Source organism: Lethenteron reissneri, unplaced genomic scaffold (genome assembly GCF_015708825.2).
Source record: "Lethenteron reissneri isolate LAM-NWPU_2019-01 unplaced genomic scaffold, ASM1570882v1 scaffold_1864, whole genome shotgun sequence".
In the NCBI taxonomy this organism is placed as follows: domain Eukaryota; kingdom Metazoa; phylum Chordata; class Hyperoartia; order Petromyzontiformes; family Petromyzontidae; genus Lethenteron; species Lethenteron reissneri.
This window is the reverse complement of record NW_026891624.1, coordinates 892,578-908,873: the sequence shown is the minus strand read 5'-3', so window position 1 is coordinate 908,873 and position 16,296 is coordinate 892,578. Positions and strand designations below refer to the sequence as shown.

Below are 16,296 nucleotides of genomic sequence, written 5' to 3'. Positions count from 1 at the left end.
AAACGACATGTCTCGGACCGCATCCGTGAAAACAAAGCAGACCTGACACGGTAAGACCAACACCTCAGCCGTGACAGACCATTGTTATAATTCAGTGGGCTCACATGACATTGACTTCTCCAAGACGGAGGTTCTCTGCAAGCCATCCGGCTACCATGAGAGATTCGTTCATGAGGCCATCAACATATACAAACACAGAGACAATTTCAACTGAGAAGATGGATTCTGGCTCAGCAATCATTGAAAGGACGTGATAAACTATTTCGGGTCTTAATTGATTGTGTTCACGTTTACAGTGACTTTCAGACTGCATTCCATTCGCTGGCATTGACTATATAGCTTTTGTATCCTCTTCACGGATCGGAGTCTTTGCTCCGCTGCAAGTTTCCTTCTACCACTCTCCCACTGACATATTTCTTTGCTTCCTCTTAGTACCTTTCACGCAACAGTCAATGGTATGGTGTAAAGTAGATTGTAATAATCAATAGTATAATAGTGTAATGTTTAATAGAATGTATAAGATAATATATATTATCGTAATTGTATAGTGAATATACAGCAGTGTGGTATAAGGTAGGGTTTGTAGAATATTACATAGTGTAATATTACAATGTATAGTCTAAGGTATAGGGTAGTGTATAGGAACGCAGTGTATAATTCAATGTTGGGGTTTGTCTATGGCAGTGTTTAGTACGGTGTATAGTCGTGTGATGTAGAAACCAGTTTAGTTGGAGGCATATCAATATAATGCATAATATTAGAGCTTATATTGGGCTGTATATACAATATCATACAGTGTAGTTTAGATTGGAAGGTATAATATTGTAATGTATAGTAGTCTAGTTTATGGCATAGTTATAACACACACAGGGCAGAGTAGTGCACCATGGTTGTGTGTCTCTATCTCCCCCCTTCTTCGTTCCAAGCATAGATGGACTGGTCCGTCTGAACAACGCTCGCCGCTTTCCGTGGTGCTAACGTTAAAGAAAAAAACGCCACTTTTTTCCACATAGAAGTGTAATGTATAATGACTTATTGTTAGTAGCTCGGCTTATTGGAGAATATATTGAGTTAATTGATTATTTTGATGCAATTTATATTTTAGTTTTTTTTATCAGTTAAACTATATGGTAGTCATTATATAGTGTAGTGTATATGTAAAGTAGTAACTCGGCAGGAGACGACTTCACGGGTAGCACACTCTTTATTTTCACCAACTTGTAGTTACACGGATGACTAACACCCTACTTCGTTACACGGGTGACCAACACCCACTTAGCTACACGGGTGACGGACACCCACTCAACTACAACTTCGTTACACGGGTGACCAACACCCACTTAGCTACACGGGTGACCAACACCCACTCAGCTACACGGGTGACCAACACCCACTCAGCTACACGGGTGACTAACACCCACTCAGCTACACGGGTGACCAACACCCACTCAGCTGTACTGACACGGGCTCTTACGCCCTGTAGCCTTCCGGGACACACCCAGCCGGGGTGCCCGTCTCGGCTCTGGGTACCACCGTCCCGACCCACACGGGCGTCGGACTACGGTCCCCCCAGTCTCGGCTCCGAGCCACACAGGGCCCCTACCTCCTCCACCCCGTCTTCGGTCTTCAACTGGTTAACACTGACCACGAGTGCTCTCGCGCGTCCCCCTTTATACCCCTCCTGCGGACGTCGCTGAGAGTACTCACTTATCTGACCAATCACTGCGCACTCGCTACGATCCTCTTTTCCCAGCTTGTGTGAGCGCGCCTCACCACCGGCGCGCGCGTCCCTGCCACGCCCACACCGCGTGCCCAACCCCGCGCCCCGTGATCCATCACTCCCGGCGCACGTCAATACCACCACTACATCACCCCCTACCACATAGCTCGCAGCCGACCCGGCTGCTAATAAAACATACAACACCCCTTCACCCCCCACGTGTGCCCCGTAACATAACACAAACCCTAACAACACAACATGAACACCGCAATCCGCAAAACCCAGCAACCGCCACACCCGCAACAAGAACAACATGCACAATCCGGCGAATGGCAACGATACTGTGTATGCGGAAAGAGTAACAATAAAAAAAAATTTCTTTAATCATTTTCTCTTCTTTTCTCTCCGACTCATGCAGCGTCCCGATGTCCGAGCGTCCCTTGAACGGGACATTACCCCGGCAGAGGGGGAAGCCGGCAACGAAGTCGGGCTTTAACAAAAAAAGAAATTTTTTTTTTTTTTTTTCATGAAAAGTGTTGCGTCCTTGACCGAGTCCGCCTTGCCGGACCGTCGTACGGCACAGGACGCAGTTGGCCATCCGGCGGCGCCGGCAGTTCAGGAAGGCATGGGCCAGGCATCGGGGCTCCGTGCGAGCCGCGGGGTTCCGGTTCCCGACGGTCAACAGCCGTCAGGTCCGAGACACCTGGGGGTGGGTCAGGTGGAGACACGTGAGGATCAGCCTGCGACACATCCCTCCCCGAGTCGACGGTCACATCACACGCTCGGTCGTCACGGCACAACCCGGGGTCACGTGGTGCCGCGTAGGGTTTCAGTCGGGAGGAGTGCACGTACCAACGGCGTTTTCCCCATTTAATCTGTATACTCTGGGGTCGTGCAACCCGCACAATTTCCACCGGTCCCCTCCATGGTCTCAACAGTTTGGGGGACGTAGCCAACGGTGCGTGTGGACAATGCAGCCAGGCCTTATCGCCCGGTTCCCAATTGTGCGTATGCACCTTCCGTTCACGCAATCGCTCGTTCGCGATCTGTCGAGAGCGTGAATTCAACCTCGCAGCCTCCCGCGCCTCAGCCAATTTGGCGATGTTAAACTTAATGTGGTCTGCCAATTTTGATTTCGCACGTGGCTGTGAAATCCCCAGTTGGACGTCCATGGCCGGATCAGCCTCCCGCCCATACATCAGAAAAAATGGAGAAAACCCCGTCGCCGCATGGGGTGCCATCCGATAGGCCGCTAGTACCCCCGGTACCTGTAAGTCCCAATCCACCTGGTCGTCGCATACCTGTTGGCACAGCATAGACGTAATCGTCCTGTTCAGACGTTCAACCATACCGTCAGTCTGCGGGTGGTACGGGGAGGTACGTACTTTCTTTGTACCCAACAGGTCGCACACCTCGCGCAACAAAACACTCGAAAAGTTTTTCCCTTGATCCGTCAGCAAGCGTTCGGGGGCGCCTTTGTCCAAAACGTAACCTTGGACAAAGGCGTCCTCCACCGCCGCAGCCGACTGGTTGGCGAGTGGCCACGCCATGGGCCAGCGGGTGAAGTACTCTACGCCAACCAGCAGGAACTTATTTCCCCGAGGTGTAGTGGGAAAGGGCCCCAAGATGTCTAGCGCGACCAATTCGTTCGTGCGCGAAACTTGAATGGATTGAAGCGGTGGATTAGCCGCTATTTGTGGCGGTTTTCTTTTAGCGCACCCTACACACCCCTTAAGAATGTTCGCCACGTCACTGCCCATCCCAGGCCAATAGTAGTCTCGCTGAATGAGGGCGAGCGTTTTATGAAACCCCAGATGCATGAGTCGTTCATGGGCAGCCAGGACGACCTTACCCCGTACAGCAACTGGCACCACAAGCATGTGACGCCGGGACATGGAGTCCCACTTCATCAAGAGGCCCTGTCTGCACACCCAGGAACCGACCCGCGTTTCCCCGCCCTCGGGAACGTTAACCTTCCGACGTAGCGCGAGTAGGGAGCTGTCGGCCATTTGCAGACGGCCCCACTCGATGAGAGGCAATGCTAACAGCGAGTCCCTCCCCGTGGGGGCGTCGACCCCCGTAGTATCCGTAGCGGCTAGCACTACTTCCGCGGGGACATCGACAGAAGGTTTACACCGCGCCGATCCCAACTGACATGCGCATTCCGTACGCGTCGGCAACCGTGACAATGCATCCGCGTTCGAGTGGCGCAACCCCTTGCGGTAAATCGTCGTGAATTGGTAGTCCTGAAGGACCTCCAACCATCGGGACAATTGGCCCGATGGCTGCGCCACCCGCATAGCGTATTGGAGAGCCGCATGGTCCGTGCGAACCGTAAAGTGACGGCCATACAGATACGGCCTGAATTGCTGTATAAAAAACACAATCGCCAGCAATTCACGCCGTGTCACGCAGTAGCGTTGTTCCGCGGGGGACAGAACCCTGCTACCGTAGGCGACCACCCGTTCGACCCCCCCGACCACCTGTGAGAGCACTCCCCCGATACCCGTGTTACTGGCATCCGTGTCGAGCACAAACGGTTGCGTGAAATCGGGGTAACACAAGGGGGGAGCCTGCACCAAGGCGTCACGAAGGGAGCAGAACGCGGCCTCCTCCTCCGGCCCCCAGTGAAACCGCACCCCTTTAGCCGTCAAGGCGTGCAGGGGCCTGGCTATGGTGGCAAACTGTTTGACAAAACGACGGTAATAGGAGGCAAATCCTATGAAGCTGCGGACTTCAGTAACAGAGGTCGGTGTTGGCCATGAGCCGACGCATTGCGTCTTAGCAGGGTCCGTCGAGATCCCCGAACGGCTAACGATATGGCCCAAATACCTGACCGATTCCCGAAGCAGAAAACATTTAGCCGGTTTAAATTTAAGCTTCGCGGAACGCATCCTGAGAAACACTGCCCTCAGTCGCTGGAGGTGCTCCTCAAAAGTTCGGCTGAAAACGATGATGTCATCGAGGTAAATCAAACAGGTGTCCCATTGAAGGCCTGCCAAAACCAATTCCATGAGCCTCTGGAACGTGGCAGGAGCGGAATGTAAACCCATGGGCAATCGGTTGAACTCAAATAGGCCTCCCGGTGTCCGGAAAGCGGTTTTAGGTTTTGATTCGTCATCGAGGGGCAATTGCCAAAATCCCGAAAGCAAATCGAGCGTCGAAAAAAACTGTGCTCCTGCCAAGGCATCCAGCGACTCATCCATCCTGGGGAGCGGATACGCATCGGCCATTGATATTTTGTTTAGGCGGCGGAAATCAACACAGAACCGCAGGGATCCATCCTGTTTTTTAACCAAGACGATAGGAGCACCCCACGGACTGGAAGAGGGCGCAATGATGTCGGCCGCCAACATGTCATTTACTGCCGACTGCACATGCTCCTTCTCGGCTGGACTGAGCCGGAAGGGATTCTGTCGAATAGGGGCCGCGTCCCCAGTCTCTATGTGGTGGCGCAACAGGTCTGTGCAGCCAATGTCGTACTTGTGCCTGCTAAACACGTCAGCGAACTCGAGCAGCAAGCCCCTCAATGCACCCAACTGCACACTGGACAAGGTACTGGACCCGGCACACAACGCGTCCAACCACTCCGTCCCCTCCTCACTTTGGGGATGCGTATCGACATGTGAATCGGCGTGAGCAACGAGCTGTTCCTCGACGGGTAGCGGCGCGGCGTGAGCGAGCACCGTTCCCTGCGTAATCACGGCCGGCCGCGACCCCGTATTCAGGACCACAACGAACGGCTCACTGTCCCCCCTCACCATGGTCTGGGCCACCGCTAAGCCGAGGTCCCCTTTAGCCCTGTTAGACGGCCCCAATAGAACTCCCTGCGCCCCCGCATCCGCCCCCAGTTGTTTTCTCAACCGAAGGGGTACCAACATTTGCGATCCCGGGGGCACCCGTACAGTCCGGGTTGCCAGCGCCTGCACCGTCGCACAAGCCGTGCGTATCTTATTTGGACTCTTCAAAAACTCAACCCGCCGACCCGACGGAAGCTCAATGCAGGCCTGGTCTATGAGAATTTTTATGGGCATTTTAGACAGAAAGTCCGTGCCTAGTAAACAAGGAACGGCCAACGATGATGATACAAAAATAGGACCCGCCAATTTAATGTCGCCAATACAAATATTCGCCCGAATCTGGCCGATGATTCCCAAAGATCCCCCGTTTGCCGCGTAAAATGGTACGTCCACCGGCAGAAGTGGTCGACATTGTACGGGAAGAATATTATAAATAAGGTCCGAAATAATAGTGGCCGACGCACCCGTGTCCACGAGCACCCGGACCTCAACCCCGTCAATGTACCCCGTTACCACGGACGACCCGGCCGACGCAGCCACAATCCTGTGGGCCAATTCGGACCACTCGACTGCCTTCGGGCCGTACGCGGACCCCTCTCGCCGAACCAAACCCCCGGCGCCCATACACGGTCCCCCCACCGCTAAGCGGCGATCCGAACGTGCCGTGCGTGTGGACCGAGCGTGTGAGGTGCCGCGACTTGCCGGGTTCAGTTGGGATGTCTTGAGTCCCTGGTCGTCGTCCGGACGTGGTCCCGCGGTGCGTTGACGCGGGGCCCGGCACCCGGCCGCGACGTGGCCCCGAAGGCCGCAGTTGTAGCAGACGACGAGGGACGTCGTAGGTTTCGGTTGCTCCAGCTTGCGGGAGGAGCGTGTGGGCGAACGACCTCCCGGTCTCCACTCCCCCGGCCTCGAACCAGCGAAGGCCTCCTCCCGAGGCACAGCAGGCTGGGGTCCGCTGATCGTGGCGGCCGGTGCCCCGTTCTCCACCGATGCGCAGACGACCGTCGGCTTCCGCTGTAGGACCTCGTAAGCGTGGATACTCGTGGCAATCCCCAGGGAGCAGATGTCCATCTCGTCCGCCGCATTAATGGGAACTCCCAATCCGTGGGCCAGCGCCAGCAGCTGCTCCGTCACCATGGCGTCCTTCCCCTCCTTGTCCATGCGGGGAAAAGCTGAATCCGCCAGGGCGAGCAGCGCCGTGCGATAGGCGAGCGTTGTTTCTCCAACCACCTTCCGCCGATCGTAGAACTGGTGGCGACAGGTCGAGGGCGGCCCGAACACCTTGGCCAACAGGTGCAGCGCGGCCTGGAGCGTTGAGCGGGACGACCTCGGGGCAGACGTGAAGGCCGCAAGCGCGTCGTCGTCGAGCATTGCTGGCAGCGCGCGCAGGGCCGTGGTGTCGGACCACCCCGACATTTCTTGATGCGCGATGAACCGTCGCTGGAAGGCTCCCCAGTCGCCCCCGTCCGCCTTGAACACCGACAGCGCGGGCAATCGTTGCTGGAGAACTCGATCGTCGTCGTCGTCGTTGGAACGATTTTCCCGCGCGCTGCTGTGGTTGTAGAAAATGTCGGCTCCCTCTGCAGGCGCAAACTGGAGAGCTGCGGCGCTCGCCGATGACGCGGGCTGCGCTGTGTGGAGACCTCTGGCCACGTGGTGTCCGCGTTTCCCGCCAACCGGAGGCGGACCCTCAAAAATGGCGCCAACTCCCAAACTTTTGGCGCGAAACGCCTTATGGCGGGAACCCTCCAGCCGCGCCGCCTCTTCCAACCCCGCAGGCGTTCCACCGGCCGCTGGAACGGAGATCTCCGCCAAGATCGCAGCGGCGGCGAGCAGCAACTCCGCCAGGCGGGAGTGTGCGTCCTGCAGGCTGGTGTCGGAGGCGGGCGGAGCATCGGCCATTTCCGCGAAGTGCTGCATCGGCGGCAACTCCTCGTCTTCTCCTCCCGAGGGTGGTGTCACCGGTACGTCGTCGTCTCCCCGGTCTTGCACGTGGGAACGAGAAGTCTTCCTTGTGTCCATTCTCCTTGAAGACAGGTTTACTTCTGACGCCAGTTGTAAAGTAGTAACTCGGCAGGAGACGACTTCACGGGTAGCACACTCTTTATTTTCACCAACTTGTAGTTACACGGATGACTAACACCCTACTTCGTTACACGGGTGACCAACACCCACTTAGCTACACGGGTGACGGACACCCACTCAACTACAACTTCGTTACACGGGTGACCAACACCCACTTAGCTACACGGGTGACCAACACCCACTCAGCTACACGGGTGACCAACACCCACTCAGCTACACGGGTGACTAACACCCACTCAGCTACACGGGTGACCAACACCCACTCAGCTGTACTGACACGGGCTCTTACGCCCTGTAGCCTTCCGGGACACACCCAGCCGGGGTGCCCGTCTCGGCTCTGGGTACCACCGTCCCGACCCACACGGGCGTCGGACTACGGTCCCCCCAGTCTCGGCTCCGAGCCACACAGGGCCCCTACCTCCTCCACCCCGTCTTCGGTCTTCAACTGGTTAACACTGACCACGAGTGCTCTCGCGCGTCCCCCTTTATACCCCTCCTGCGGACGTCGCTGAGAGTACTCACTTATCTGACCAATCACTGCGCACTCGCTACGATCCTCTTTTCCCAGCTTGTGTGAGCGCGCCTCACCACCGGCGCGCGCGTCCCTGCCACGCCCACACCGCGTGCCCAACCCCGCGCCCCGTGATCCATCACTCCCGGCGCACGTCAATACCACCACTACATATACCCAGTTACTTAATGTTAACAGCTCAGCTTATTTGAGAGTATATTGAGTACATTGATTATATTGATGTAGTTTATATTTAGTTGTTTCACATCGGTTAATTGTATGGTAGTAGGGTATGTGTAGTTCTTTAGAAACTCCTCTTTTTGTTTTCCGAATAATGCACTAGCTTGATACGCAGTGGTTTGGGCTGTTGCAGTTCTTTATTATTAAAATGTATCTCCCTTTATTACTGCTCATCCTATATAATATATTAGCATAATATGACTTTGAGACTCCCCACCGCCTACACATTCCACAAGGAGTGACTAATCCCATATCTGCATTTGTCATCAACATGCTTCATTCTTTGTTGATATGTAAACTCCTTTGTCAAGGCGCTCTACTCCGCCCACCCAGCTTAAAATACGCTGCCAAGCTTAGCAGTGTTCATTAGGACGCTGTCTTTCCGACAGCTCTCTTTCTTCATCTGAGGACGGCTGCTTGCGTTGTGGCCGAAACGTCGTGAGAATTCAATTTTATTATGTTTTATTTTTATTATTTTATTATTTACCTTCTACGTGACTTTACTGAAAGAACCAAGAATAGGTATAAACACGTCAGGCAAATTTTCATTCTTCCGGAAATACTGAGGTGTTAGAGATGCTGTCATGTGTAGTGAAAAAGTAGAGTGGGTTTTGTGAGATGAATAGCTGCCCTTAACTTGCAGGTATTGTACTGTGCATTCCTGTATGTGAATGGTGTGAATGTGGCCGCTTGGGAAGCAAATTGTTTACTTTTCTCGAGTCTTTCAGTCTGTCACATCTCACGGACACAGCAGGCAACTCAATTCTACCCAGGTAACACCTGCAAACACCTCTTTTAAGACATCTGATTGGCAGACTACAATCTGAGTATCCGTTGCTTATAGACATACATTCTCACGTAATCATTCGAATGGATTTCATAAAGAACGATTTGCAGGTGACTTATTAGCTTATGTAAATTATATATGGGGCTCAAGGCTTGGCCCGGTTGGAGAGTTTATGATAATAGGCCTTGACATTTCTAAAGTATTTGGTCGTGTCTGGCATCCCACACTACTTGCGAAGCTAGTATTATTTAACAACTACTCTAAACTGCAGGCTAAAATGTATAACTTTCTGATAGGTTAACATATGCAGCAGTTCCAATGGTGTAAATGCTTACCCCGAGCTATCGTACTCTGATGGTGCATTGTCTTTGAGTTGTGCGCCTTTTGGCGTCATCTGGTCCAACACCATGTGAGACTAGGCTCTAAGGAAAGCTGTCTCGGGTGTGGACCAATCAATTTCAAGGACAGTGCATACATGATCAGAGTTGTGTTTTTTTTTGCATTCCGACCGCAGGTATTGTGGTCAATGAAAACATGACTCCTTGTAAAAAAGGTGTCAGTTTTATTGCCAGATAAAAGGGTAAAAAACCAATCAATTATCATATGCAGCAGTTATTGATAGCAAAACTGATAGCTTCATGATTAACTCTGGTGGTCCACATAGCTCTGTTTTGTCTCCAATATAAATGTTCTCTTCATTAACGACTCATTATTTTCCACGAACAATTTAATCCAATCCTTTGCAGATACAGTACACTTCCTGGACAAACCGATTTAAATAAGAACATCAAACTAATAGACATTTGGCTTTCCAATGCACAGATCTGTATCGGTCATTGGGGCTCACAAAAACTGTTCACGTTCAACAACAACAAAAAAATACCAGTTATGTTTTCCTATATATTTTCCTTAGACGTCCTCTATATAACTCATCATTGTAACCTGTATATTAATTGAAATGTGTCCCTTCCCGAATATCTCAAGATCATAACTGAGCTATCTTCATCCCAAGGTCCTCTTTAACAAATCTGCCAGTTGCCTAAATGACTACTGGGTTCTTCTAACTCCCTCCCGTATCCTCAAAATTGGCTCTTCATTCCTACAAAAAAATGCATTTGCTAAAACTTTGGATGAAAAAAAAGAAGCATTGCTGCTTCACAATTCTGGATTACCCTTGCCACTCGTCTACAGCTTGGTTCCCTCCCTTCACTCCCCCTCTTTACATCCCTGTTAAACCAAAGCATAGAACTTCACCTGTACCTGGCCTTTACTGGCGCCTCTTATTATATTTGCACTGTTATTTTTGCGCGTGTTTTTTTTACAAGCGTGTGTGCTGGAGGTCCCTCTAGCACAAGCAGTGTCATTATCCAACACATGCCGGGCAAATACCCTTTAACCTCCCACATAAAGGCATGCTTGGAGCCAATATTCGGTTGACAAATGTAAATGCTTACCTGCTTGGGTCGTTGGAGTTGAGCTAACTGAAAAAGAGTGAACACACAATTTCAGGGTCGGTTAACATATTTGATGTGTAGCATACAACTCTTGATTAATTCCGCATAGTGGGCGGAGAGTCTGAGACGTGATATCACAAAACATAATTTAACAATTTAAACGTGTAACGTGCTGCACAGTATTTGTTCACTGGCATAGTGGCAGGACAACTCAGAGGTGCGAAGAGGAACCACAGACACACGCGGGAAGGCAGCCACACAATGAGTCGACGCCAACGATCACCCAATCTCTGTAAGCCTCTACATATTAAAGGTGTTATTGGAAAATAATGAGTGCTTACATTGAGGAAGAAAATCACATACAGACAGAGCAGGTGACAGGTGGAGTCCACTTTTGTTTGCATCGCCTTTTGCCCGTGAGCCAGGGTGTGGCACCTCCACGATGCCCACGAGAAACGAGTTTCAAAACATTTTTCCGATTCACCAACCCTCGCTACCGGCGAATGATCAAACTAACCCCTCTATTTAAGGACGGAAACAGGAAGATTACTCCACAATTCTGGCTATCGCCTGAAAGGGCTGGTTGTAATTAAGGACGAAATGTCGTACTCGAATTGTAAATGTAGTGGGTTTACTCTCCAACACACCGGTGTGCTGAACTAGTAACTAAGTTGCATATTTTGTTTGCGTGACAAACCTTGCTCATTGGCTGTTTCGGGTGGTGGCGGGTTTAATGACATATTTATATTTATGCGATTTAACCCAAACAAAAAACCTATTTTATGGATTCAGAGAATGAGTTAGAATATCTGCTTTCAGGATGGCTTTCCTGCGATTTGTATCAAAGAAACCAGTTTGCTTGCGCGGTGGTGGCATATACCTGTAATGCAGCACTGCGGAGGGGAGGGGTTGGTTGGTGGATCGCAAGCATGTTGTGAAACTCCCTTCCACTGGGCATCGAGGATGAGACATGCCCTGGCTCGCCAGGAGAATGCAGTCGAGTAAATATATGGACCCAACCTGCTATGTGTGAATTGGATAGAGTGTTTCCTCCTCACACGCGTGGGTTTTCCCCTTATGCTCAATTTATCATCTAACATGTAAAACATGAATGGGCCGATAGCACGTTAATATGTAGAGGATCGCAGAGCTTGGGGAAATAATGTCTCCGGCTCACCACATGGCTGACTTGTTGATTATACGTGGGTCCTTCTCGCGCCTCTGAGTCGTTCTCTCTCTTCAATAGTGAACGGACGCTGTGGTAAGTGCTTGAGATACTGGTGCAGGAAATATATTTAAGCCGTCGGATTGAACGGGGCACGTGCCGGCTCTGATACGACTAAGCCCTTCATGGCTTAAGACTGGGACGAGGGGAAGGCACTAACAGATCATTGCTCATCTCAATTTACAATTCCAGCTGTTTCTGTTCCCCCTCCTCCTTGTGCCCAATCACGATTGCCCCCATTACACTGGAACAATAACTGCCCATACACCTCTAATAATCAGCTTCACTGTCTCTTTTTCGTTCTTCCCTTAAAACGCACTTTCCCTCACTTACCCAAACTCATCTTCCCCATCTCGTCCCCATTATTAACACATCCATCATTTATTTTGTGCAGCATCATATTCATCACGCACTACCATCCTTCTCATCAACTCATCTCATCACACCGTTCTGCTGTAACAAAAATGATAATTATTTGTTAAGTTCAATGGTCAAGCCGCTATATAAATAAAAATGAGATAAGAAGATGTTTTTTCTGTGCTTGTGTATATGGGGAGCGGTGGCGCAGTGGTTAGCATGCTATGATATGAACCTGGCGACCCGAGATCGTTTCCTGCTTACGGCCACCAACACCATAGACAATTTATCTGAACTATTCCTGGGCCTCCTCTAGGTCGACTCAGCCTCAAATGATAACCTGGTGCAATATATAAACATCACCGCTAGAGGGACAAAGAGAGCCGGGCTTGGTGCTGGCCACAGAAACAGAGCAGTGCTATAAAGAGGTGTTAATTTTAACTATCATGATTATTATTATTATTGCATGTATCTATATACATGTTTTAAATGGTTGAGCTTTAAGTGCAACAACGGCGACGTTAATGGAGAAAATACTTCACCGAGTTGATACGCGAGGACAGGTTGAAGCAGAAGCCAAATGAGCCACCGAGAGTGATGCATCGTCAGCACCTGTCCTGTAGGAGTTGCATTGCGACACTCTAAAATGTTGATACAATAGTACAAAGGCAAACACAAGATAGCCCTTTGTTGGTCCATTCGCGTTTCGATGACAATCATCACAGTGATTTTATATCATAATAACATGGCATAATTCAGATAGTTGCATCTCTAAATGCTGTATTATAATATTTGAAAAAAATACTGACTGTGCAGAATAATTCAATATTCCATGGTTATTTCGGTAAAGTCGCGTAGATAGAAAAAAGAATAACAATAAAATAATAACAATAAAAATGAAAGAAAGTGAATAAAAATAATAAAAATATCATGATGTTTCGATCGCAACACAAGCGGTTGTCATCAGGAACAGGGAGGTTAGCCTCTGAGGGCAAGCTGTTTATAAAGGTTTAGAGATGGAGGGGGCAGCTAATGTTAATGTAGGAGAAGGCTCCGACACCAGCAGGAGGTCTACACCAATCAAAGCATTGCACCTCGCTCCAGGTAGTTAACGTCTCGCGACCGTATGGCCCATGTATGGAGTGGGACTGCATTCCAGACTGAAGGAGATGCAAATGTGTTATAAGTAGACTCGTCCATCAACAGTCTTGCATTTTGTGTGTGAGTGTAATAAGTAAGTCCTAGGCCAGATGAGGAAGAGGCGTAGGCAGAATGGGGGGCATAAAGGTAAGCATGAGCAAGTAAGCCCATGCCAAATTAAACAAAGAGAGCGATTTATATAATGGATTCGAGATTGAATAGGAAGCCAAATTAAGGAAACGTAAAACAGGGATTATGTGGTCAAGTTCATGGGTAAGAGATTTATGTGGATTATTTGCCCTTAACTTGCCATGCTTTGTCAAAGCAGGTTGTTGGAGGAGGCAGGACCATAACCGGTTCGAATATGATTCTATCTGCAGACCGGAATCAGATTCAGGTGAATTACAGCACAGACACATATCGTGCGTTGTTGTTTAAGTTTTTTAATGCACCTATGGGTTTACGTGTACTTGGAAAACCACGTGAAACTAATTCGAGAGCGTTAAATAATCAGTAAAATGTGTGTGTGTGTTTAATGACATATCGGCAACATTACTTCAACGAAAAAAAAACTCTACACCGGTTTCGACATGCTGCCTCTCATGAGCTCGAGGTCGGTCTTAGTGAATCACTAGATGTCCATTAGGCAATCCCCAATTACATTCGAGCGTCGCAAAAATTATACCATACGGAGCACAAAATAATCATGAGCTTCGTCGTGGATGTGAATAACGCAAATTAAATGGAAACAGCAATACACGTCTGTCACTCTACATGGACAATGCAAAACATTTTACACATCCCATCGGCACATGGCCCTATTGGAGTCTATAGTTACAGCAGCATTACTTCAACACAAGTCAAACTCTCGTCCATATCGATACTATGTGTTAATAATCATTTTTTTTGTATGCAGAGGGATAAATATCTGGAAGAGGCATATTTTCTGTTAATACATTTTACAAACTGACGACCTGGATTGAAATGTAGGTAATGCGAGCTAACCAAATTCGTCAAGGAGAATAAACCATCATCTCGCGGTTGGCTGTGGATGGTGCTAAAAAAGTTCACGATTCATACACCACGGCAGAGTCGCAGTCACGCAGGCACTAAAAGATTATTGGAGAGACGCAGGCACAGAACGATGAAGAAGCACAGCCACAAGGACAAAGGACACGAACGATACGCCTCGACAGCAGTGACGGATTATCTTAGTAGCAAAAGTAGCATATGGTACGGGCCCCGAACTTTCAAGGGCATCTTCATAACATATGCTGCAGGACCCACACGAGCTTCAACCGGCATTGCTCGACAGGCGTATTCGAGGAAACTGGGTACAATCTGTAAGCGGTATATTGTCCATGTTTAAGTGTTGGCTCTGACGTCTGCGCACATATCTGCTCACATACAAACGTAATGCAAATTAAGTGCAACCCTCTGTCAATCCACCTCAGGATGGGGGTTGTTGCTCTGACGTTGCCAGGCTGCGCAGTGCGATTTGGATGGAGGAGGGCCTCGGGACGGGTTCAAATATAAATTTAACTGTGGCGAAGAGTAAAACTCAGGTCACCTTGTTATTCACGTAGCAAGCTTGCCACTGCAAACATGACACTCGCCTATGGATTGGCAACAACAACACTACATCAGTAACCGAATAAAGAATGTATCAACATCTTCAGTATTTAGCGTGGTCCTTACCTGAAAGGTTCTCTGCAAAATTCCCTGCGAGGAATCACACGAGCACAATCTATCTGAAACGCTCGGTAGTTTCGCGCATAACCTTCTGTCATGTGAGCCGCCTATCGAATACGTGAAGCAGCAATTCAGCTGCGAGTGTCTGTAAGCGGGGTTGGGCTGGAGACGCCCTTGTGAATGCATTCCGTTTCGCCAGTTCGCGTTGCGTCACGGCAATGGTTGGGCATTCGGCAACCGAACGGGAAAGTTATTTTTGTTTATTTGCAGTAGCTGCTTCATGCAATGCAACTAACAGCACCCAATTGTTATCGTGTAGAGCAGTGGTTATTCTCAACCTTGTTTGGCTACTATTGTGTACCTCCTCACCCTTGATAAGTTTAGTTTCAACGACGTACCCCCTTGCTTGACCCAACATGGTTATGAGAAATACATGTTTTAATAATGAACATGAATAAGGCTTAACCAACTACCCCTGTTGTGAGGTATATTCTAATTAGTTAAGTAACTGCAAGCAAATAAACACATTCTACGGACAATCTGAGTTTGTGACGTTATTTGTTCACACTTGCCGGTTACTCTTGGAAACCCGAATTGTTTCCGACCAATGAGTTTAAAAAGTTATTTCATATCATTCTAGGTTACTATACGGACTAAAATTTTATCGTAGTTATTTTATGTTGGCAGATTCATACAACATGATTATTCACCAATGACACTAACGTTATGATATAATTTCACACATTCATAAATCACCTCACGTACCCCTGGAACATTGCCACGTGGTGTACCCAAAGGGGTCCGCATACCCCCAGTTGAGAACCACTGCACTACATTCGTACAAGCGTAACTGTCTAAAGCACTAACATTATATACACCATACACTATTACAATAATAGGATACCAGTGGTGGATAATGGATAACACAGTGCACTTCTATGGGACTCTTTTTGTCAGCGTAGCCACCGATGGGGGCTACAGTCGTGAACCCAAGCGACAGTGTTAGATGGGAGGGGAGTGGGGGAGAGTTAGATTGACAAGTATTACCAGTTTCTAAACAATGGCAACAAGAAGTGTGTGGGGAGGGGGGGTAGGAGGACTGTGAGGTTGGGTGGATGGGGATGATGAAGACAAAGGGAAGGGAGAGAAGAAGCACAAGCGGGGGGACAAGAAGGAGCGGCCACGGCTGGGATGGAGAGAAGGACACGGAGCAAGTGAGCATCCAATATCTCGGGCGTGCACTGGGTACTGTACAGGCCAGTGTGGAGTCAATTTCGATTTAAAG

At 49.4% G+C, this 16,296-nt stretch overlaps 1 protein-coding gene across 4 annotated transcripts in view; it reads right to left on the bottom strand.

Moving 5' to 3' along the window:
- Positions 1-15,138, bottom strand: part of LOC133339438 (ovochymase-1-like) — a 35,729-nt gene extending 20,591 nt beyond the window's left edge. For 3 of the 4 annotated variants that reach the window (XR_009754739.1, XM_061547592.1, XM_061547595.1), the window contains exons 1-3: positions 15,018-15,138; positions 12,722-12,796; positions 10,598-10,624 (exon numbers count right to left, since the gene is read on the bottom strand). Coding sequence is in view for 3 of the 4 variants with exons in the window: in XM_061547592.1 (XP_061403576.1) it covers positions 10,598-10,624; positions 12,722-12,782 (88 nt within the window). In the remaining variant the exon portion in view is untranslated. Of the gene's footprint in view, positions 1-10,597; positions 10,625-12,721; positions 12,821-15,017 lie in introns of all 4 variants that reach the window. The other variant, XM_061547593.1, reaches the window with a different exon arrangement.
- Positions 15,139-16,296: the final 1,158 nt, after the last annotated feature.